Consider the following 26329-nt stretch of genomic DNA (forward strand, 5'->3'; position numbering starts at 1 on the left):
GATCATTGCACTGTGATCCATGAAGAAGATGCTAAATATTATTTGTTTGTTTTTTTTTCAGTTGGACCATCTCTAATTCAGGAAGCGTCATTTGTGGAACTTCCGACACTGATCGCAATCGTGGTGTCCTGCATCGTGGCTGGTTTGTTCGCAGTGCTTCTGCTGATGTTCTGCCGCTGCAAGCGTAAGCAATCCAAGGAATCCTCCAAAGCGAAGGAGTATGATATCGATTCGATCCACCCGTCGATCGTTGCCCAGCAAAACCAGGCTCCACCTCCGTACTACTCCGCTAGTAGTTTGGAGAACAAAGCTTTGGAACACTCCATGGATTTGGCTATGGATCAAAACACGGCACTATATGCTAGTCAGCAAACCTACGGATACCACCAGCAGAACGCAATGATGCCGCAGGTGCCTCAAAATGACTGTAAGTGTTTTACATATGTTCTCCTCAAGGATTCTCCCAAAATAACCTCTTTTTCCCGACAGGGTCCAACATGGGATACGTCGAGAATTCATACTCCAACTCCAACAACGGCGGAAGCGTGAACTCCCAGGACTCGATCTGGCAGCTGAAGATGTCGGCCGCGGCTTCGAATTCGGCCAACATGATCCCACAGCACAACTACATGGATCAACCGCTGCAGCAGAACTACGGCTACGACCCGATGACTCACGGTGGCTACGGAGCGGTCGATGATTACGCACCATACCCGCACCTGATGACCACCGCAAGTCAACACGGAGGCGACGATTACCATCACAACATGAGAAACAGCCAGAACCCGTCCCGACAGGACTACTGCAGCGACCCGTACGCTTCGGTGCACAAACCGAAGAAAAGGATGGATCAACATATGGGTAAGTTGGGGGTTCTTTTTCCCTTTTCAAAGCTGAACATGCAAAAATCCGGACACGAAAATCTTGTTGGAGTTTAAACATGTATTGACGTAGAACTACGTCTTTCATTAAGGGTGCCAAATCAGAAAACAGGTCACGTTTTTTATAAAATAAAGTTAACGTTAATAACTATTTTCGCCGCGAACGGATTTTGGCGATTTACATACCAAACGAATCGAAAATTCCCTAAGATTCGTTTGTTCTGCTATATGTTACAGTCCCCTGGTGTGTAAATGGTTTAACTTGATGAAAACTAGAAGCATTCCCATTTTCCAATACATTTGTTCTGCTCATTTGTAAGCTTCCAAACCCGCGCCGTCAATAACGAGCAACTCATAAGCGAGCAACGGAGAGAAATGATTTAAAGTCTCCGTGAACAAAGCAAAGAAGATTGAGAAATTTAAGAAGATTAAGAACGAATGGGAATATTTGCCTAGAGCATAAATATTGGATATCAGTATCGTTCTAGATACGAAGCAATGAATATCGCTTGTTATCCTTGTTTTGCGTCATTACATGTCTTTGTTTCGGATTGAGCTGTGGACGCGACCAAAAAAAAACTCACCTCTCTGGCATTAAAATCGTTACATCAAATTGATGCCTCTGCCAGTTTGTTTAGTACAGGAGCTGTTTGGTACGGGAAGCTGGCAATCCGGAAGTTTACCTCCACGATGATATTGGTGGTCATGCTGGAACATATGAGTTGCTGTTAGAAAATAGACGATCTCTATGGAAAAGAACTACGAAATTTGTTCGATTTGACTGGTGGTAGAATCACAAAGAGGTGGGGCTTACGATGCAATATTTCGCTTGTATTCAAATTGTATTCCGCTGTTACTCTGGTTGCTCCTTTTGGTCGGCATCACTTGAGGAACACAAATTGGACCAATTAAAACGTGACACTTAGCTCTTTTTGATAAGGCTTGACATTTTACAGTTATTGAATTGGTTATCTCAAAAAAATATAATTTTCATTATTGTGATAGACGAATTCAATTCAATTCAATTGATGCAAACATCTTTGCGATCTATTAAGAAACGGCCGAGTTAGGAGCGTTCGGAATCTTTCATTATTCCATGCATGTTCAGTGTTTATATTTTCAATCTAACCTCCATATATTCCTATTAGATGTAGTCCTTCTTAAGTTTGAGCTGGGTAGACTGTACACTTCGTAGTTGCTCTCTGTGATTGACCTGAACCAGCGAAATTGCACAAAGAACACACTGAATGACGGTGATTAGAGCTTTACATAGTCAGTAACGACGCCGGCTACGTCCTTACAGTCACTAGGGGAAGGGAAGCCATGTTAGTATGACATACGCGGCCAGAAAGGTCACCTAGCGGTGTTCCCTTGCGATAGGTATTTTTCCTGACCTGCAAAGGTCACTGAGAAAACTTCCTCAAACCTTTGCGGTCGTTTGTCTGCTCTCAGCCACCACAGCATCTTATACTTTATGCAACAATATATCAGTTTACACTTTTTCTAAACGAATTTTAATGTCTAGTGAACTTGTTCATTCACGAATCAAAACGGTGCTCCTATCAATAATGGATAACGGTACTCAGTATAAACAAAAATTGTCACCCATGCTTGAGAAATGGCTTAATGGAAAATTCCATGTATTGTGGCACTATGTAGATGTGAAGAGCATTGTTCGCTATGTTCAAATCTATATAAATAAAAATGTAAGGTAAAATCTGTTGGTAAGCGGAAAACCCGAAGAAGGGATGGTCCGATTTTAGCCTTATTTATTTTGTTGTATTCGTCTCTTCCCGTAGATCAATATAGTGGAGCGAAAAATCGGAAAATTTGAAAAAATCGGAAAATGGGAGGCCAAATGTGTTGGTGTGCCCTAAACCCGAGGAAGGAATGGTCCGATTTGAGCTGTCTTTATTTTGTAATATTCTCTGTATCGAACATGTATTCCATGCAACGGAGAAACATGTTATTTCCAAATGCTTTAAGAATCTTGAACGAGAATTGTGTCTGAAATTAATTTTATATTATAAGGACGAATTTTTGTAGAAGTACTAGACAATTTATAGTAAAAGAAAATTGTAAAAGGTCAAAGGGTAATCAATCAATGAAGAGTTTAGTGATTGGATTCACTAACGTTCACTTAGTAAGAAAACGTGGATGTTTTTTGAAAGTATTCAAATCAAAAAATCTATTTTGGGCGGGACGAAGTTCGTCGGGTCAGCTAGTAAAAAGATAAAAGGCAGAAGACACCTAACCAATTATTTTTGTGATACATCCAGGACTGCGTTTTAGGGACTGTTTTGAAAAATATAACGCGAAAGAAAGTTATAACATATTATATATCCGAAAATAGTTGTTTAGTGAATACTGATCTGAGGTTTGCAAAAAAAAAAATGATCCCGTTCATCTTTCATAATCTCACAAGTTATACATATGACGAATTTCATGCCAACTCGACTGGCCGTTGGCAGCTTCATCTCAGATAGCAGTGAAACGTTGTGGGTGTAAAGACATGGGTCATTTAAGCAACTTTGCATACTTGAAATATTCGAAAAATAATTGGACTACTTTTTGAAAAAGCCAATTTTTTTTCTCAATTTTTGACAAAAATTTATAACATAAAAACTATGATACCTAAAAAATTCTTGTCAAAGGATGAAATATAGGAAATTGTTTAAATTTTGAGCAAAAAAATACCAAAATTTTTTTGGAAAAAAATTTTGCTGGATAAAAAGTTATTTTAAAAATTAAAATCCATTTTTCTCAAAAATGTATTTTTTTTTAAATTCCCAAAAATATATTTTTGAATAGCATTTGAAGTCATTTTTGCATGAAGACTTTTGAAAAAATTATGTTTTTCTCGTAACATTTTTGTGTGCAAATTCTCACGTTTGACATGTTCTTGACATGTTTCTAAATAGGGAAAAGTTAGCAGCGCATGTAAATTGCGATAATTTATACATAAAAATGTTACGAATTAAACTTTAATAGTATTTTTTCAAATAAAAAAAAAAATTAAAAAGTTGTTAGAAAAGCTTTTTCCATTTAAATGTGCCCATCTTCCGATGTATGGGTATGACTTGTTGTAAATTCAAAGGGCTATTTATATATATATATTTTTTTTTTTTCAAATTTATACAAACACATGTTTTCGAGAAAAAATAATTTTAATTTTCAAAAAATATTTTATTTTTAATTAAATTTTTTTCCAAAACTTTATTTGATATTTTTTAGTAAAAACCTAAGTTGTTTCCTACATCATGCTCTGATCAACTTTTTGTAGATCCTATAGTTTTTAAATTAAGATTTTTCGAAAAAAAGTTGAAAAAACTCAAAATTAGAAAAAAAAACCACAAAAAAATCTATCAGACCTACAAAACTTTAGCCAAAGAATGGATTGTAGGAAATTATTTTGGTTTTTCATTAAAAATATCAAAGATTTTTTTGGAAAAAAATTTAATTGAAAAAAAATATTTTGAAAATTGAAATTCATTTTTCCCTAAAACATGCTTTTCAAATTCTGAAAAAAATAGATATGAATAGTTCTTGAAATTTCCAACAAATTTTCCATACATCGAACGATGGGCACATTTACATGGGAAAAGTTTTTCGAACAACAACTTTTTCATGTTTTTCTTTGAAAAAATGCTATTAATGTTCAATTCGTTACATTTTTATTTATAAATTATCGCATTTTAAATGCTCTGCTAACTTTTCTTTATTTAGAAACATGTCAAGAACACGTCAAACGTGATAATTTACAAACAAAAATGTTGCGAGCAAAACATTATTTTTTTCAGGAGTCTTCATACAAAAAATGACATATATTCCAAAATCTATAAAAGATAGAAAGTTGATGTCTTCGACCAAAGTTTATATTTTAACAAGATCTAAAACTTTGTCGAATACACTATATCGCCATCTTGACTTTAAACAAAATTAGGATAAGTTGTATTTTTTTCAAAGAAAACATGAAAAAGTTGTTGTTCGAAAAACTTTTTCCCTGTAAAAGTGCCCATCATCCGATGTATTGACGACTTGTTGTTGTAATGGCTATTCATATATATATTTTTGGGAATTTAAAAAAAAGTTAAAAAAAATGAATTTTAATTTTTTAAATAACTTTTTTGTCAGCGAAATTTTTTTCCAAAAATTTTTTGGTATTTTTTTGTGAAAATTAAACAATTTCCTACATTTTATCTTCTGACAAGAATTTTGTAGGTATCATAGTTTTTATGTTATAATTTTTTGTAAAAAATTAAGAAAAAAAAAACATTGGCTTTTTCCAAAAAGTAGTCTAATTATTTTTGGAATATTTTAAGTATGCAAAGTTGCTTAAATGACCCATGTCTTTACACCCACAACGTTTAACTACTATCTGAGATGGTGCTGCCATCTCCTAAGATGAGTTGGCATGAAATTCGTCACATACTGCATATAATCTCACAAAGTTACACATCACTGCTTTTTCAAGTAAAAATAATTCCGACCAGCACGATACCCATGTCAAAATTTAATACGACCGCAAAGGGTTATAATTCCCCGAATATACAATATATTCTTCAACCTGAGAAGTTCTCAGAGAAAATTCTTGGCATGCTACTGAAGAGATCCGTCATTCGTATGCGAAGTTAGTCCTGTTAGACATTGTCCTCCGTCGATATACTCAAAAATTGCCTTAATGACAGCATTATGGATGTGTCTCCGGATTTTTTCCTATTCAACCTTTACCAAATACATCAATCTAACTCATTGTGTTCTTTGCAGACTTTGTAGCGGAATCCCCTTATCATGATGTCAGCGGTCTTCCGGATCCGTACATGGAGCAAGAAGAAGTCAAGTCCCCCGGTCCCAATCAGCACCTTTCGATGAGCTACGATGACGCATTGGCTCTGGAAAGCGGATATTCGACCCCAAACTCCCGGAATCGGCGTGTGATACACGAAATTGTGGTGTAGAACCGAACCGAGGATGACCAAGACCCACACAGACACACACAAACCACACACTTTGAGGAAATCACATGCCACGGGACAACCCTTATTAACATAACACGAAATTTATATACACAAAATAGTTCAAATTTATTCGATGGAGAGCGTATGCGAAACAAACGTGCTTCAAACGTTATTATTTCGAATGGTAATAATTTCGTTGAACGCTTGAGAGAGTTTATTTAGAAAACAACGATCATCTGGACGAATGGCTTCAACTCAAGGGCTTTATTTGATCTCAAATAACTCTTTCTGGTAAGAGACTGCTTCCCATTATAATACTTTTTTTGTACTCACTAACGCCTTATCCATGTCTCTTTTTCAGAGTCAATCGCTGGATGGTGCGGCCAAACTGTGATTGTAAATATAATCGTAAGCCTTTTGTAAGTTGAGCTCCAGTTATTTTTAAAAGAAAGCTGTTTTTTTTACAACGAAGCAATCAAAATAATTTGACCAGATGCTCAGAGGATTAAATGTCATTGGGGAGTCACAAAGCAACTCTCCCCGGAAAATCTCAATCACCCGTAAACCAACAACGAAAACCGAAATAATTCTCACACTCGAAGCGGTGGTGGTTCTTTTTCTGCGTTTTGTACGCCGAATGTGCCATTATTTCTCGTAATCTCAATCATCTAACTATTATTAACTTTGGGGGAAAACACTCATGAGCCTAAAAATCGGAAGCAATAGGAGAAAAAGCAAGGAACTATGCCACGGCTGATCGAAAGTGTTGAATTTTCGCCAACCGGTCACCGAAAAGGATGAGATTACTATCAATCTACTGAACGGCAAGGCAAGGTTAGATTTAGCTGCTTAGACACGGTAATTGTCGAAGTCGATTAGTTTTTATAGATAAAAGTTACACATAAACATATGTTTAAGGCGAAATGGTGCCATTCACAATTCATTTCGGCTGCCTCCGGTCAACCTTCGGAAGCCGCAAGAAATGAATTCTGATGAATCTTCCACCTGAATCTACAAATGAAAAGGCGTGACACATGACAATAAAAAAATGCCTTAATCTTTCCCCTCCATAGCGGTTTCATAATTATACGACGTTGTTGATTTTAACTTTTCTTTACTTTACAAACAACTATATACACCCTCGTACTGGGTGAATAGAACACATGACGGATTTCGCGCCAACTCGACCAGATGTTGGCATGACCCTCTCAGAACTTAATGAAACTTTCTGGGCGTGAAGAGCTTACCTAATTAAGCAATTTGTCATACTTAGTTTTCCGAAAATTTATCTAGACTAACATATGGAAAGGGCCAAATAATTTTGACTATTTTTTTAATAAAATTTTTTACTCGAAAATGGTAAGTCCTACGAAAATGTGATCTATGGAAGAGTTTTAGGAAAATAAACTTAATTTCTTTAAAATATTGAAAAAGTTTTTGTTAGGAAAACTTTTTTGTCTTAAATATGCACACGTTGCAATGTATGGAAGAGTTGTAGGGCACATATTTATCTACCATTTCATCAAAATCTGAGCTGACCATTTTGAGAAAATCGACAGTTTTTAAAATCGTTTTTTTAGTGTAGGATTTAAAAAAAAATTTTTTTCAATATTTTTTTTCTGAAAATTCAATTATTTTCCTAAGACTCTTCCATGGATCACTTTTTTGTAGGATTTACCATTTTCGAGTAAAAAAAAATAATAAAAAAATGGTCAAAACTATTTGATCCCTTCCATATGTAAATCTAGATAAATTTTCGGAAAGCTAAATATGCAAAATTGCTAAATTAGGTAAGGTCTTCACGCCCAGATAGTTTCATTAAGTTCTGAGAGGGTCTTGCCAATCCCATAGACGAGTTGGCGCGAAATCCGTCACATTTGAAAATTCCGACAAAGGAGCCTTTTCCAGTTTCGAAAAGGCGCGATCCACATTCGTCGTTTCGACAGCGCGAAACTGTTTCCCAGTGAATCGAACAATTTCACGCCACTTACTGTTTTGTAAAATTGTTGAAAAGTTGTAAAATATAATTTAACTACTTTTTATTACCCATTACTATTTTGTCGGCAACTTTTACTTCCCTCCGTAGTTTAAGTGAAAAAAAATGCGCTCATTAAAAACAAAACATAAGTAGGGTACGCACGGATACGTATAGCACTAGGCGAGAAATAAGTAATTAAAAACTTGTACATATACTGGACGGAAAGAGAGACCGAGAAACCGAGAGAGAGAGAACACAAGCAAAACGCAGCTAAGTTTTTTTAGTGTTTCTATGAAATGATGATGAAAAAAAGTGTTGCAGTTGCAAACGGAGTTCCACCTCCACTCGCGCCACGCTGGGAAGCGCACAAAAAACAGTGGCCAATCGTTTCTGTCGCGATAGAGGAAAGAAAATCACGCTGGAAAATCTTGGCGCTGATACGGCGACACAAGGCGATGGAGACGGATTCGGCCAGATGCAAAAGTTTGCGCGGAGGCGACGGCGGCAAAGACTCCTACAGAGTCACGGTTGTATATCAATAAAGTGGAAGTGTAGATCTGATAAAAAAAAACTGTTGATGATGACGGTGGCGGCGGTAAGTTGCTTCAGCTGGACTCAAAAGTTACAACGAGGAAGCAATTTCTTAACAAGAGTTAGTTAACGAAGGAAAGTTTTCAAACAAAACAACATAACGATGAAGAACAAGTATTTCAGTATCAATTAGTGGAAGCTCGGTCCCAAACGAACTGCTGCTGCTGTTGCAGACAGTTGTGAGCGGGAAAGAATATGTTTAGCGAAAAATATGATTTAACCAGGCGGGAGAAGAAACTGCTCCCTCGCAACTGGACGAACAAAAGTTGTAAATATTGACTGAAATTATCTTTTACTGCAAGGCGCGGATCTACTTATTATTAGTACGATTTGTATGTAATTAGCCGTTAAGAGAACTTTTTTTGAGCGAAATATAATTTTTATTTTTAATATAGGTGCAATGTTTGACCCCATCTTAATAAATCCGAAATCCAACATCACTTACTTTCAAGGAGAAATCATTTATATCAACGATCGATAGTTTTTTTCGCTTTAGTAGAGACACTCCTTCTGGGCTGGTTCTTCTCGACACTAAATTTACAATTCCAAGATGTACCGAATTAAATCAGCGTAATTGTGTCAGAATGTCTAAAACGTCTCATTCCTTCCGTCCGTCGTTTTGTAAAATGATATCGAGACCATCATACGGAGAAAGCAAAAATCGGACAGCGCAATATCTTGATAATATGACGAATAGGGTAGAACTTCTTTTTCAAGTGTTCCATAGTAGGTTTTAACGGGTTTGACAACATGAAGCCGAGCGTTGTCATACTGGAGAACCACTTGTTCGTGTCTCTGTTCGTATTGTATCAATTTTCTGTGCAGTGCTGTGCTCAACCGCATCGATAAAAAGCTTTACCATTCCCCAGTAAAGGTTTCGTTTGGCTTCAACAGCTGATAATCAATAAACCGACCCGGTTCCAAGAAGGCAAAACATTCATGTCCGGGTAGTACCCATGACTTTTGTTTTTTTTTTGGGGTTATATACAATTCCAATTCCAGAGAGAACAACTGGAACAATTTCCTGGGATCTCCCGTAGTCCCCACAGATAATTGAGTTTCACGGCCAATGATCGTTGTAGCATTTGTTATAATATGAAAAAATACTCAGGTATTGCGAAGAAATAATCAGTTATTCATTAAACACTTTGAGGTCACGTTTTCCCTTTGATTCCGATCTAATCTGTCGAACCTATCTTCGATCAGGGCAGTGCTCAGGTTTGTATATTTCATCTCTTAAATTATGCTCCATACGCGTTGAAAGTGAGAGATGTCGAACAGCGATTTCGTATGTCCGAAATATTGCTTGAACGGCATCAAACGGAAATCTTTTTGGCATCGATTCATTACTGGGGACGAAAAATGTATTCACTAGGACAATCCAAATCGCAAAAGATCGTATGTAAAGCCTAGTCAACTAGGAACATCAGCGCCGAATCTGAATATCCACGGTGTAATGCTCTGTATGTACAATAGGGTGCCAATGAATGTATGAGAAAAAATCGACCCTAAAATTTCAAAAAGTTGCCCTATACAAAAAGTTCACCACCTCGAAAAAACACCTTATGTCGAATTTCAGCTCAATCGAACTTAAGGGAGAGTGGCGCAAATGTCTTAAAATTTGGCATCAACATTTTTTTTAAAACCCCGATTTCCGCTTATTTTTCGTTTTTCAAAAAAAAAACTCAAATTTTTACGTTTGTGACACCAGTAAATGAAGTCCGAATGAGCTAATATTTTGCATAGGGTATATTATTGTGCAAATCAACATTTCGTAGCAAATTCCAAATTTGAAATTGAGATAACTATTTTTATTATCACTCTAAACCATACTGTTCGTTTCGTATGCCTAACAAAACTAGGTCTCAGAGTGTCGATTTTTGACAAAACAAAATTTCGAGATGACACTAGATCTCGACGTTTCATGCAATTTTAAAACATTTGGCATCAAAAAATTTTTTTCGAAAACCCCGATTTCCTTTACTTACTTACCTTGGGTGATTTTTCGATTTACAAAAAAACATAAACTTTGACCGCTTTGCGCCACTCTCCCTTAAGTTCGTTTAAGCTGATATTTTGCATAGGGTGTTTTTTCGAGGTGGTGAACATTTTTTATGGGGTAACTTTTTGAAACTCGAGATGACCATTTTCATTGGCACCCTAATATACAACCATTCCATGTCAGACCGATATAGTGGTTCTTAGATTTTAGTGAAAATTGCCAGCTTTGTTCCTTATCGTAAAATATAAGATCCGTATTTGTTATTTTTTCATTAGGGTGCCCATTTTCATTTTAGGATGGCCCGAAAAATCTACTTTTTCCTCTTCTTTTTTTTTTCCAAAAATGACTTCAAAAATTCATAACTTTTGAACTACTGAACCGATTTAAATGATCGATATATTAAATTGAAAACAATGAGCTTCTTCAAAAGATTATTAAATTTGGAAAAAATCGTATTCTGTTTTCGTTACTACTGATTGTATTTGTTTTTTATAGTTTACATGGTTCCGGAACCAACGGCGCTATAGAATAATCTTGACGTTGGACCACGTCTACCCGGAATATAATGGGGGGTAAAATAAAAATCTAAACACAGAACATGCAGGAAAAAAGAAAGATTTCGAATGCTTTATAACTCGAACATTTCTTAATAGATCGGAGAGATGTTTTCATCAACTGATAGGAAATATTTGTACGCATCTATCACAATTAATAAAATGTAGTTTTTCCTGAGATAAGCAATTGAATAATTGTAAAATGTCAAGCGCTATCTAAACGCTTTAACTGCCATGTTTTGATTGGCCGATTTACGGTTTCCCCAACACAGACTTCAAAACTGAGGAGCCTGGGGAAATTGGCATTGCAAATAAATGCAATTGGGAGAACGTTTGTTCCAGTGTTGTTATATAGTTTTTTGTTTTTACTTAAGTATCTCTTCGGTCAACCCGTATCCCATCGCTCGTATTTGATTACTGGAGAATGGGATGAAGGGAGAGAAGTAATAAAGAGGAGCAAGAAGTGTACATTTGTTTTGTTATACCATTTTTGACGTAGAACTACGTCTTTCATTAAGGGTGCCAAATCAGAAAACAGGTCACGTTTTTATGAAATAAAGTTAACGTTAAAAACTATTTTTGCCGCGAACGGATTTTAGCAATTTACATACTAAACGAATCGGAAATTTCCTAAGATTTGTTTAATATGCTATACATTAGAATCCCCTGGTTTGTAAATCGTTAAAATTCATGAAAACTTTAGGCGTTTCCATTTTTCCATACATTTGTTCTGTCCATTTGTGTGCATTCCCGAACAGAGCTGTCAATAACGAGCAACTTATCGACGACCAACGAAGAATTCGTAGGATTTGAAGTCGTTGTGAACAAAGGAAAAGTAGAAGAATGAAGGGGAATATTTGCCTTAAGTATAAACAGTGGATCTCGTTGAGGCAAACTTTCATTCGGCATTGGACTGTTGAGCAATCCAGTTCACTTTGCTTTCGCTGCGCTTCGATCTAAGGTTGGACCCCACCAGTGGTAATCCAACTTGGATATCGTCGTTTGCTTTTTCTGTTCGTTTTTCGCGTTATTCGTATCGTGTGTTTTTCTTTCCGCGTCATAAATTGGATGCTTCGCGTAGTTTGTGATGAGCAAGAAGAAGAGGAAGGCAGGCTCGAGCCCTGCAAAAACGAACGCAATGCCAGGGGCAATGAAATTTCGAGCAAGCGTCATCTAATGATGCACGCGATGTTGGTGTAGTGAAAAGCGCTCGCACTGAACCGAACCTTCGCGAGGGTGACACCGCATCGAACAACAGCACAATAGGCGATTTCGGCGCGTCGGTCGAAAATGTAAACGGCTTCTTTGGTGCCTTTGAGAATGCATCAATGCATTAAACTGACGTTATGGCGAAGCAGGCGTTAAGGTTATGCTTCAAAAAAATATTTGGGGAATACCAAGCATCTTGAATGTCTCACTGGAATGTTATAAGTTATTTAGGCTCGCGTGCCAGTCGCAAAACTGCCTTCAACTAGGATTGCATTTGCGCTAATATTGATCATAATGAAGCATTGCTACTGTTTTCGAGGTTGTTGATATTAACAAAAAGAGTTTATTTCGCTTGTTTAGTCACCAAGAAAGTAAATGTCGTTCTGGAGTTTTGTATGTGATTAGGTTTCGCTTACCAGTAGCAAAAATTCCTCCACTAAGGGTGACAGCTGCGCTTCTCTCGAGCATGAGAAAGTAATGCAACTTTTTTTGAGACCAGTAATATTAACAAAAGCGTTTCTTTTGAGAATAGCGCAAAATGATGAGAGGTATTTGTATTCCTAGTAGCTTCAAGCCACCAATGCATGGTTCTGTATGCATGCTATGACGAACGCTTGTTTGGCGCTTGGTTTACGTTGTACCGTTACGTTGAGGCAATACTAAATAACATGTAGCATGATATTTGATACTTGCAAGTGTTGTCATTGTTGTTGTTTCCATTCGGTGCCAAACATATATTGATGTAGTTATGAGATGTGGAATAATGGTGCTGGTGTAACATGTATATAATCGACTGTAGTCGAGTCTATGTCAATTGCGAAAAAGGCCACCGGAATAGCGTTCGAGGTAAATTTTCAATGCATTGACATGAAATAAATTGCGACATACTATCAGCTAGTGTATTGTTTTGCGAGGGCAAGAATAAATCATCAATCAATTATCGTATTCAGAGACGAACCAGCCTACGGCTGAAAGTCTCTTAAAGACAAAAAAATCAATTATCGTCAACTGATTCTACAATGAAAAACCATTTTAAAAATTATTCTACTAAGCAGTTGTTTCGAAAATTTCACAGCATTATAGAATAATATCCAAAGGTATAAACAAGCGACTTATATAAAATAACAGCGTAGTTCTACGTCAACAATGCGGTCGTATCTTGGACACAACCTCCTATAATTTTTTTTTGTAATGATGCAGATTTTTAGCATTTTTTTGACCAAGAATCTGTATATACAGATTACAGATTGTTGAATATCCATGCAAATTTTATACAGATTTTGTAATAAGAGAACCTTACATTTAATTTTTTCATCATTCCCGGAGTTGTGGGGCATTGCGTTGGCTCGAAATCTTCGAAGGTGAAAAATGAGACCGACTCTACTCTCAGTAGCTTCGCTTCGACTAGAATTGCTTCGGCAGTCGCCGTCAACGAAAAAAATGAGAAAGAAGCGAAGCTAGCGTTGACTAGCGAGAATGACTGATGAACTAGTCCAGTCTGTGGTTATTATAACCGACGCGACTAATGCATACAAATTTTCCTCATATTCATCTGACTTCAATCCAAATTTCTACGCCCCTACACCCCAGCATTTCATTTTCGATAGAAAACATGCCATTTCGTGCCTTGAAGCGTCAAATAGGCAAATAATGTATGTCCCCCAACGCTTTAAAATGTTTGTACGTATGTAAGCAGACATCTCTTTTTTTCTTTCTTTTTTCATCTGTTTTGGGATTGAATCCCAAACAAGTCCAAACGACGACGATGGGGATCGAACCAAGACCGGCTAGGACGCAAGGCTTTTTTACACGACCACGCATCCACATGGCTACTAATGCTCTTCAGCAAATGTGTGATAATATTGCATCTGCTAATAAAATGAAGTTGGAAAGTGTTTTCTAAGAGTAATAAAATAAGTAAAAAAAAACTTTTTAAGTTAAACGGTTTAGTTGTGATTAAACATAACAATGTACTAAAAGCTAGAAAATAATTAGGCAAGTAGCAGTTAGCAGTTATCACACCTCTCCTTCATTAGTCTAGGGCATTGATAAGACTAAAATAAAATCGTGGGACAAATGATGAAGTCGCTAATTGAGTCAAATTTCTATTAATGTGGGTCAGCGCTACAGACAAACATGTTACAAACATACAAACATACAAACAGATTACAGGGCAAGCTAAATAAAACCGTTTTTAAAAGGAGCGCAATATCTATCTCGGTCTAGGCCGTGCAAGTTTATTTGTCTTTTGTTTCGCTCGCTCGTATTAATCTTAAATGCTGTACCATGTATATTATACAAATGCTTACCAGTATTTGAGAGTCATGATATACATTTTCTGTTATATGTCATATGTGTTATATGTGTCATTTAATTTAACACATAACAAAACAGAATATCATCAATATCAATCAATATCATCATCATAAAATGAAGTTGGAAAGTGTTTTCTAAGAGGATAGAGAAGAACATGAACGAGAATATATGCTCCTCTGTCTGGGTCGTGTTTTTGGCAAACTATACGAAAAACTTTCATATGCTTTCATTTAAATGTGTCTCCTGTTTCGCTCGCTCATAATAGCTCTAGCATATATATTATACAAATGATATACATGGATTGGGGAGTAGAACATTTTCTGTTATTGTTCAGCTCATTGAATGTAATAAATCGGGATGCCATAAAATGTACTAAAAATTAACTTTGGGTGTACGGCCATAACAATGAACTTTAAACGCGTTTTTCTCGAAACTGGTTTTTTTCAAAGCAGTTTTTTTTCTAACTGGCGCACACGATATCTCTAGTTCTATTGAACCGATTTATGTCAAATTTATATGCATCTGCCTGCAGATTGTACCCATATCCTATCGCATGAACCTCTAAAAAAATAATATTTTTCTATATTTTACCATTTTTTAAAAATCGGAAAATGTAAGAAAAAACGCATTTTGTTTTTTAAACGTCCACCATTTTGTCAAAAAAAGATGTTTTTTACTTGCCCGAAATTCATGCGATAGCGGCATTTTTACTGATTCAGAATCTGTTCGTTTTTTTTGTTTCATATAACCAGAAGGACTGGAGTCGTGTACGCCATGACACAACTTTTTTTGAACCCTCTCACTTCATCAGCTCTTAACTAGCTATGATTGTTTTTTCGCCGTTCAATTTTTGTTTTATTGTTAAAAGATAGATGAACAAATAATGATATAATAGATAGTAAATATATTCTTTGTTTTATTTTTACGGAGCTCGAAAAAACGTCCGAAATTCGTGTCTCTACTAGAATACCCCCTTAATGCTCAAAATCTCGGTCTCCGGCGTAACGCTTTCGTTTTCGAAACTTTGATTTTACACCCCGGTATAGAAATGAAAGACGTAGTCCTACGTCAAATAAACATTTAGTTTTGAAAACAATTTGATCAACTCCTCCTTCTTTCATTAACAGATTCAAACTAACTACGTTTGCGATTGCAACCAGATATCATGGACGAATAAGCAGAGCGGTTTTTAAAACGTAATCCGAATTAGTCATTCCGAATGCCGGAGGCTATTTTAGACATGAAAAAATGAAAAAAATTACAAGCCCTTCTAGGTGATTTTAGTCTATTATTAGATCATTTTAAAGCATATTTGAAAACATCCAAAACAAAATATCGAGTACATAAACTTGAATTTTTAGTTAGTGCCCAATCTTTCCCACCCCTGGTGTCTACCTTTCCCGCCAAGTGTCCGTCTTTCCCGACTCAATCTTATTTTTTCAAAGATGCCGGACACATTCATTTTTTAGAATTTCTGCCTCAAAGACAAATTTTATTATGGAAAGAGACCGAGACTATCAATTTGTGGTGAAACAGCTATATATTTTTTGTGAAATTCCAGAAAAAATGTCACAGGAGGGTTGTGTCCAAGACACGACCGTATAGTTGACGTAGGATTCCGTTAAGCTATCTGTTGATTTTGGATTTGTTTGAAGAGTTATATCGTTAAACTCTTTGATAATGATTTGGTGGCCCTGAAAAGTTTTGTTTGGTTGTTGGGTATTGTTTGTTCACTATACCAGTGTTTACATGAAGGATGGTAAACAGTCGTTGGAAGGTGTGTATCATATAAAAGATACCGAAGTGGAACGAGCTATGATGAAAAACACCCTCTGTGATCTTAGACGGGATGCCTCCTGTGTTATGTATGGATGAAATAAAGAAAAAAAAACTCACCAATGTAATATATGATAATTGCCAATACCGAACATAATTATCAATTTTTCTCATCAGTAAAAACATGTTACTTTAATATAGAGAAAACATTTTTGATACCTTTTCTATTGGTAATTTTCTTTTATAACTTTTACTTTCCGAGTGTTTGGACTAACAACACCTAATACTGTATGTAGAAATCACATCACGCTTTTATTTATGAAAATTAAATTTTCACATATCAAATCATTTTTAACACAACTGTGACAATATACAATTTTACACTTACACTTGTGCTGAATTTTTCACAATACACGATCGGGCTTCGACATGAAATTTCACTAAATTTGGAACTTCATTAAAGTTCCAAATTTAAATTTTATTTGCTAGAATTAATCGTATCACTCACCTTACTTGCAATATAAAAATGCCCCCGACTTGTATATATTTGCAATGCCGATTTCCCCTGGGCATCTCGATTTTGATGTCTCTGCTAGGGAACACTTTTCGGTGGGAACAAAAGCTCCCCCTACTTTCATGTATTTGCAATGCCGATTTACCCCAGGCAGCTTGGTTTTGATGTCTCTGTTAGAGAACCGCCGCATGTGTCGTCAATTTCGACCAATCAGAAGTGGGTATTTCCGTTAGGATAGGGGTTGAGATTTTTGAATTGTTCGACAGTTAGTTTCATGTCGTATATTATTTTCTTCAATATAAAAAATTGTTATGGAGTGCAGAAATCGGTTGACGCCAAAATTTCATCAATCCATCATGAAATGACTGAGCAATAAGCGTTTGAAATTAGACAATTTTCACGATGTGCTCGATTTTCGATTTTCAATTTGTACTCCAATATGTTCCCGAAAGACGTAATTAGCCGTCTTTACCACGCTTCCCCTATATGGATTGAGGCACTGGATTGTATTATTTTTTCTCAAAGTTTTGTCACTTTTTTTGTTTGAGCAGTGGTCTTAATGTTACGTCCGACACTATACCATTTGTGTGTATTGAATCAATTATTGATTGAACTAGTGAATGAATCAAACAATTTACGAATTCAATTGGCATGATGCCTTGGTCATTTCATTCATTCATTGTGGACTAGCAAAATATGTGAACGGAAGGATTGTCAAACGATCAATGTATTTTACATTTCCCTCGAAAGTTTTTGCAAGTTATTGTGTACGTACTTCTCTAATCAAAAATTTGCTTGACTTGCTAAACTTCAGGCACTGAGTTTTAATTTTGACATGTACGTTGAACGCATATTGTTAAGCCAATCAACGTTATTGCGGCAAATGATTACCAACATTTTGTCTAATCATCAAACGGAAGTTTGTGTTGGAGGAACATTCCGATTTGCAAAAACGCAAGCGAGTACAAAAGTCCCCGCATCTATTTGGCAATGCCGATTACCCCAGGCTCCATGGTTTTGAAGCATGTTTTAGGGAAACACATTCCAGCTTCCAACTTCACAAAACTGATGTTCCTTACATCCTTACATAAGGAAGAACATAAAAATAAACTATTGAAACAGTTGAAAATATAGTTGCCACTGCCTATTAACCCCAAAAACGCTTCGTGGCGCTGCCTTGTAAGCTCACTTAATTGCGCATAAACTATGCAAAAATTAAAACAATATTTCTTGTGTAGGGATTTTTTTGACGTAGAACTACGTCTTTCAGGAAGGGTGCCATATCAGTAAAAGATCACGTTTTTATGAAATAAAGTTAACGTGATAACTATTTTCACTGTGAACAAATTCTCATGCAATTCTCATGATTGCATACCAATCGAATTGGAAATTCTCTAAGATTTGATTGATATGCTATACATTACAATTCGATAATCTCTAAACGGTTTAAATTCATGAAAACTGGAAGAGCTGCTTATAACTTGAACATTTCTTAACAGATCGGAAAGATGTTTGGAAAAATTTATAGGAACTATTTCTACGCGTCTATCACAATAAATAAAATTTTTCATGATTTTTCATGAGATGAAAAATTGAATAACTGTAAAATGTCAAGCGTTATCTAAACGCCCATGTTTTGATTGGCCCGGTTTACGGTTTCCCCAACACAGATTTCTAAATCAATGTACCTGTGGAAATCCGCTCTGCAAATATACATGCAAGTCGGGGGTATTTTTGTTCCTACCGAGTTCTGTTTCTCTAATACGGACTTCAAAATTAATGTGCCTGGGGTAATCCGCTTTGCGGGGGTATTTTTTGGTGTTCAGTACTTTTGTACTCGCTTGTCGTTATGCAGACCGGAATATGTTTCCCTAAAATGTACTTTTCAGCTGAGAAGTCTGGGGAAATCCTCGTTTCAGATACTAGACGTGAATGAACTTTCGCAGTTCGAGAACTACGTAAACATGAGATGTGCAATATTTTCAGAGGGAAATGTTAAATACAATGATCGATGACAATTCTCCCGTTCACATATTTTGGTAGTCCTAGGCATCATATCAAACGTAAATGGACGTTCATCAAATTTATTTGTAACAAAGAACATAATCTAAATGGTGTGTCACATCAAATTGCATCACGGAAAAAACGCTGTAGAAATTCGCCCAGTAGACCGATCCTTTTGAAAATTTTAGACAGTAAAATAAAAACTATTAAACAACTTTTGGCATTTTCCATTTTTCATACTTCGAGCCCAAGCCCATATGCTCGTATCTTCCTCTTTACCCCGTCCATAAGGTTCTGTACAACGTCAGGTTGTAGTTTTTTTTGAACAGAAATCCATTTTCTCTTGAAGTCCGCCTCCGATTTGACAACTTTCGGGTTCTTCCGGAGGGCCTGCTTCATAATCGCCCAATATTTCTCTATTGGGCGAAGCTCCGGCGCGTTGGGCGGGTTCATTTCCTTTGGCACGAAGGTGACCCCGTTGGCTTCTTACCACTTCAACACGTCCTTTGAATAGTGGCACGAAGCGAGATCCGGCCAGAAGATGGTCGGGCCATCATGCTGCTTCAATAGTGGTAGTAAGCGCTTCTGTAGGCACTCCTTAAGGTAAACCTGCCCGTTTACCGTGCCGGTCATCACGAAGGGGGCGCTCCGCTTTCCGCAAGAGCAGATCGCTTGCCACACCATGTAATTTTTGGCAAACTTGGATAGTTTCTGCTTGCGAATCTCCTCCGGAACGCTGAATTTGTCCTCTGCGGAGAAGAACAACAGGCCTGGCAGCTGACGAAAGTCCGCTTTGACGTAGGTTTTGTCGCCCATTACCAGGCAATGCGGCTTCGTCAGCATTTCGGTGTACAGCTTCCGGGCTCGCGTCTTCCCCACCATGTTTTGCCTTTCGTCGCGGTTAGGAGCCTTCTGAACCTTGTATGTACGCAGGCCCTCCCGCTGCTTGGTCCGCTGGACGAATGAACTTGACAAATTCAGCTTATTGGCGACATCCCGGACCGAACTTCTCGGATCACGTCTAAACTGCCTAACTACGCGCTTGTGATCTTTTTCACTGACGGAGCATCCATTTTTGCCGTTCTTCACCTTCCGGTCGATGGTTAGGTTCTCGAAGTATCGTTTTAGTACTCTGCTGACCGTGGATTGGACGATTCCCAGCATCTTACCGATGTCCCGATGTGACAACTCCGGATTCTCGAAATGAGTGCACAGGATTAATTCACGACGCTCTTTTTCGTTCGACGACATTTTTCCAAATTTACGAAAAATTGACAGTGAAGCATGGCCAACGTGATCTATACACTCTTATCTGATTATAAGCGAAAGCTGAAGATATAATTCCTAAAAATTAAATTTCTACAGCGTTTTTTCCGTGATGCAATTTGATGTGACATACCCTTTATTACAAAAACTTCGATGCATTCTAAAAAAATATTCGAAGTGGTAAACAAGTGGATTGCATAATATAATTGCATAATTCTACGTCGAAAATATGCGGTCGTGTCCTAGATACAACCCCTTTTTTTATATAGATTTACCAAGGAAAGTGGAAAATTTGAATCTTTCATCAAATACACCATTTATTTTATTGGAAAAAAAAACTACATGTACACAGTCGATCGTGAATAATACGCTTACAGTGAAAATCTCATCAAGTTGTTGAATTTTCAACGAATTAATGATCGAAACGAAACGAAACCACAAAACATTATTTTCTGCCGGTGCTCCCAAAATTAATATTGTACATTTTTTGCAGCCTAAAGAAATTGGAGTATTGCCAGATACCTTTAGAAGTTTTTGGCTAGGTAAAATACTGAAATAAAATTCGAAATGCAGCGAAAAAAATATTTTTCCTGTGTGGTAATATAGTTGGTTGGTTGGTTCTTTGTTTTTAAGAGGCTTTAAACTTTACAGTTCATTCGCCTCTACTAATATAGTTGCCACGGCCTTATAAAGGGTTGAACTCGTGTGCAGCGCAGCGTATCCCTTTTACTCCGCGCAGCGAATGATGTTAGATGGTTCAAGTCACGGTGTTCCCGAAGGCGATTGGCGTGACTATAGTTTGTCACTAGGTGACATTTGAAGTCGTGTCCTCATATGTTATCGACTCGGGTATCAAAAAGGAGTTCAAAAGTAAGGTGGTTTCCACAACAAGTAAGAATCAGTCTGACCAGTGTCGTACCCATGTTTAAATTTAATACGACTGCAGAGGGTTAAAAAGGATATCTAATAGGACTTGATACTTCTTTCCATATTTTATGAAGTTCATCTCTTACCATGCACTGTGAACGTGTTCCAATTCACTGAAACATTTCAATATTGTTCACCAGAGTATATAGAATCAAGCCAGATTTAACTATTGCATACCGAAAGGCGTGTGTTTCGTATAAATTAGAATTTTCCATCTGATAGATATGCATCTTTGGTTTCGATGGAATCTTAGTTCGTAAAATGCTCGTTATGATTTAACGAGCATTTAAATGGCTGAAGTTGATATTGTGAATCGCTTTCCTGTTGAATTCTAATTTGTCCGGACTCCGGAATAATGCTCAAACATTAATGAATTAGCACTGTTAGTATGTGTCCGTGTAGTATGTTTAACATACCGACAGGAGTAAACAATTCCTATTCGATTAGGTAAAGTTCATTTGAAGCGAAATATAGGAAAGAATGAAAAATAACGGCTGCCGTTAGACTGAATTTTTGCATCCATTGGGATGAAAATTCCCATTTTCCCTTTATGAGGCAAAATTTCTAGCTTTGCTCCGAATGCTGAATGGCTAAAATCCAGATCGAAACAGCGAGATTAGTGTGTCCGATTCGAACGACTGACAGGCGGAATAGTAAAGCGCTTTACGGCTCGCGTGATTGTTCGATTCCAGGACTATTTTTTTGTCTCTATCGAATTGGGGTGTAATCCTGTTCCGTACGCCAGAACGGTTATGGATGTAAAACCTGGCACTAGTTTTGTTATTGCTAGCTAGCTAGACCTCGGACACGAAAGCACACACCGGTAGGATGTACAGTTGCGTACCTGTTTCGCAATCACTCGTCTGCACCATTGGACTAATTTATGATATTAGGTGTATATCTATGAAATGTCAATTTTCAAAAGGGAATATATTTTGATTTGGGGTATGCGTCATTCGAATGTTCAATCTTTCTCAGTTTATCCAGCAAAATATGAATTGTGCAATGGTTCTAACTTACAGTTTTGAAGCAAACAATTGATCGATGTAAAATATTTTTATACAATGAAATAACAAATTGCAGCGACCAATTCGTGCCAAATTTATCGGCAACTACCCAGTCCCTCTCCTATTTTTAAAAAGATTTTACAAAACTGCGATTTTACAAATTGCGACTGATTTTTTATAAGGTCGTATCCAAAATCATTGACCTTTCTTTTCAAAAAAAACGTAGCACTGGATCCATAAACACGGAAAACAAACGTAGTAAAATCGCCGTTTTCCGCGATAATGTAATTAACGGTAATGGATTCATCATTTGCACTTTTCGGCTGAATCCCTATCGTAGGTATAAATAAAGCAGATTTCTTCGAATTTTTCAAAAAGTGAGTCTTTTGTAACTTTATTACAGGTTGAAACAAACGCTCCCTCCCGGTTTTGAACCCGTCTCCAAGCGAAACATTAGTTTTCACAACTTTTATTCTAATGAAATATTAATCATCATTTACATCCACTTAAAGCGATTGAATGGGAACTAGGGATGGGAAAATTGAACGGCAAAATATTCGGAAGGACTGAAGGAATCAGGTTTGATGACTATAAATCTTCTTTTGTAGTGGGTGTTGTGATGTTGTTTTCTCTGACTTCCGAGAGTCGTCCCACGCGGTTCTCTTGTTTTTTGGGATGTACTGTTGATAATTCGGGAACATCAGAGATGCACACTGAAGTAAAAACTCTAGGAGAGCGTGGTCCCGAAATCGTGATTGATATTAACACCTGTAGACAGAAAGCACAATATATAATGTAGTTGAGGGCCAGAAGAACAAGGTCGTCATGTTCGGTGTGAAAATTTAATGCAGTTATCCTACAGTTTTGTGTCAGAGCAGCACTTGCTTATTCAATTTCATGTTGTGCTCTCTCGCAATAAACGGAAAGCCGCGTTGATAAAAGTGAAAGCTATGTTCTGGATGTTATGAAAACAAGGGGAGCGAATTGTACAAAAAGGAATTGATACACAAACATTCGGAAATCCAGATGGAATATCAGTTCGCTTAGGGAGGGGTGCATGAAGTGATTTCATCCCTCTCGAGCAGCGAGGAAATCCCCTCTGAATTATTGCAACTTAGACAGTTTCGAGGGTATTTATCTGCTCGTTAGATGGCATTTAAATGAAGTTTTATAGGCCATCACATAAAATGACTGTTAATTCGCCAAATTGATTTTTGGTATATTCATTCCGAATAAAAACGCTTTTGTGAAATTGCTCTCCATAATGTAATTGTTCTCGATAGGGTGGGATCACTGGAACCGCTATCGAGGGTTCGATATAATTACACCTGCTACTCCCTCTGGCAGATGCAAACGTTTTCATCGTATTGGGTGCTTATTTAATCAGCATTCGTAAAATTATTTTTGTTTTCAACATACATCGGTTTATCAACAATGATTTTCAAATGACATCGTTATATATGTATTACGGATAGCGTTTTACGTTTTATAAAAAACGAAGCAAATTTCTGTTTTGCAAGTTTCATATCATACATCAGCAAGCCGTGTAATAAAGGTGACGTATAATTTTCATCATTCCCCGTGGAATTCCCCGAAGAAGATATACGAATTTTGAATTTTCAAGTGTTTTTCGGTGTGTGTGAAGCTTCCCGCTGTATTAAACCTTGGTGCAGGAGGATTTCTGAAGATCCACGCCTCTGGAAAATATAAAAAAAGTTTTTTTTTGGCAGACTTATCTCACTTCTTAACTAGGCGAACCTAGCCAGAATTTTCACCTGCCCCCGGGCTTCTGAATGCCAAAGGGGGACTAGGCTCTGCGGAAGGCACGTATCTGCATGCTCGTGCTGTTTCAGTCCTGGCCGAGAAATTGTTCCTTAAGCACCACGGCCAATGGTCGGTACATGCAGATTTTGCGACCGTGGGTCTCCTCCAGATTCTGGTTCAGTGGAATAGCGACATCGATGATGGTGACTTTGCGGTCGCTCTTGTCGTAAACCATTATGTCGTGACGAGGGTCCCGCAATTTGGACGCCATCTTCAAATTTAGGTTGCTTCGACCTGAAAGGCACTTTCCACACCAAAAATCGTACACAGAATGAGTTCTCAACTCGATGCAATGCATCATCCAACCTCGAGAATCGAATTCTCTGGCGCTTAATTATCTCTCTGGGTTCTCGTTTTCCTGAAGTGATGCCAGATTTACGGCAACTCGTAAATATTCGAAATGTGACCGTATATTGTAGAAGCTGGTACTTGAAGACAATCTTCAATATTATTGTGTTTTCCTTTTATTGCACGGGATTTTATTTCTTTATGCGTTTATCTTCGTACCCAATAAAATTCCTTTCTAAACATAAATGGAGCTCTCTGGAACCATTGTCGTTCATCATTTTCAATATTTTTAACATCTATGGGGAAAGTCCGCCAAAAATCTGAACTCCCTGTTCTCACATCAGAGTAAAGAGAATCATTCTCTTCTCTTCGGCTCGGCCTTCGGCGATCATCGTTTTCTTCGAACATCTCTCCTTCCGGTAGATCTTACGTTTAAGAAACTGTGTTTTCCGACACTGTTATTTTGAGTGTACAAGAAATGGGTTAATGGCAAATTGAAGGAATTAATTATTAAAGCTGTCGTATATAGCTGTATTTTATTTTATGTCAGCTTTATTTCCCACACATTATATCTGGGCGGTTGTGGTGGATCGAGAGGTCGGTCAGAACAGTGCGATCTCAGTACAGCTTGAAACGGTCATTTCCCAGGACAGGTGCAGGCAGGTACCGGTAGTTTGGTACGTTGTCTTCCAGTAGAGCACATTGGAGCGCCAGTTGTCGATGAACAATACGGGCCACGTTGTTGTGGCGCTCGGTGTAGGCTGCGTTGGCCAAAACGGGACAGCCTCCCATAATGTGCTCTATGTTTTCACCTGGTTGATGGCACATCCGGCAAATGTCATCAACGTCTTGATGCCAGACGTACCGCCTGCAGTTTCTCGTCGGCATTATCCTGTCCTGGATGGCTATCATGTCGGCTTCTACTACTGAAGAGAGTTCACCACGCGTTAGCCACAGATTAGATGCGGCCTTGTCGACGTGTGGCCGGTCCAGTTGATGGGGGTGGGCACCATGCACTGCCTTCTGCTTCCAAGCTGCAATCTTCTCCTCCACTGTCTGCAGATTGCAGTTGAGTTGGTACTCCGCTTGCGCCAAGTGCAGAGCGTTGTATCATCTGTCAGCAGCGCAGACAGTCCGGTATAGAGCGATTTGGTTGGCGCGTTCTGCGAAGTACTCGCGTAGTCGTACTTGGGCAACACACAGTGCAGAAATGTCGACTATTCCAAGTCCCCCTTCTTTGCGTGGCAGTGAAACTCTCTCCAGTGCCGATTGAGGATGGTGCATTCCGGCCTCTTTAAATGCTTTCCTCATCCTCCTCTCAAGGTCCTCTAGGTCAGTTTTGCTCCATTTGACAACACCAAAACTGAAGGTCAGCAGGGGAACCGCGAATGTGTTGATCGCGCGTACCTTGTTCCCCGCGTTGAGGAAAGTCCTCAGGACACAGTTCACTCGACTCAAGAACTTGTCTCGCAGCTCCGTCTTGATGTCGGAGTGGCGAATCCCGGTGAGCTGTCGGAATACAAGGTATTTATAGGATTCGCCACGAACCATGTCTTGTATAAACTCGCCGTCATAGACCTCGTAACCTCCGGATTCGGTTAGTTGTCCCTTCAGCAGGTGGACACAGCGGCACTTGTCGAGGCCGAACTCCATGCAGATGTCCCTGCTTATATCTTCGACAACCCGGATAGCTACACCTAGACGCTGACGTGAATTAGCGTAGACCTTGAGATCGTCCATGTAGAAGGTATGGGTCACTTCTTCGTTGGCGCCGTCCCTATACCTTAACTTATAGCCATGAGCGTCCTACTGAGGGGGTTCAGTGCCAGACAAAACCAAAGCGGGCTGAAAGAGTCGCCTTGGAATATCCCCCTCTTTATCTGCAGCGTTCTAGACTGCAACACATTATCCCCATCACTAAGGTGCAGAGACGTGCTCCACTGTCTCATCGCATACTGCAGGAACCTAACGACGACGGGATCAATTTTGTAGAGTTCCAATACACGGACGAGAAACGAGTGAGGTATGGAGTCATAAGCCTTCCTGTAATCGATATAGGCCATACTTAGGTTCCGCTGGTTGTAAACCGCCTGGCCGACTATGGCTGCGTCGATGATGGCCTGGTCTTTGCAGCCATGCGTATTTTTTCTGCATCCTTTCTGCTCTTCTGCGATGATATGGTGTTGTTCGCAGCGGGCAGAAACTTTGGCGGTTATGATGCTGCTTAATATCTT

The 26329-nt window shown here is 38.0% G+C and overlaps 1 protein-coding gene across 4 annotated transcripts in view; it reads left to right on the top strand.

Annotated features, from left to right (window-relative positions):
- LOC129775557 (hemicentin-1-like) overlaps positions 1 to 8802 on the top strand; it is a 211410-nt gene extending 202608 nt beyond the window's left edge. For all 4 annotated transcript variants that reach the window (XM_055780411.1, XM_055780414.1, XM_055780415.1 and 1 more), the window contains 4 exons: positions 62 to 427; positions 490 to 861; positions 5649 to 6130; positions 6201 to 8802. In XM_055780411.1, coding sequence (XP_055636386.1) covers positions 62 to 427; positions 490 to 861; positions 5649 to 5839 — 929 coding nt within the window. In that variant the 3' untranslated portion in view covers positions 5840 to 6130; positions 6201 to 8802. The remainder of the gene's footprint in view (positions 1 to 61; positions 428 to 489; positions 862 to 5648; positions 6131 to 6200) is intronic.
- The last annotated feature ends 17527 nt before the right edge of the window (positions 8803 to 26329 follow it).

Source organism: Toxorhynchites rutilus, chromosome 3, assembly GCF_029784135.1.
Source record: "Toxorhynchites rutilus septentrionalis strain SRP chromosome 3, ASM2978413v1, whole genome shotgun sequence".
Taxonomy (NCBI): domain Eukaryota; kingdom Metazoa; phylum Arthropoda; class Insecta; order Diptera; family Culicidae; genus Toxorhynchites; species Toxorhynchites rutilus.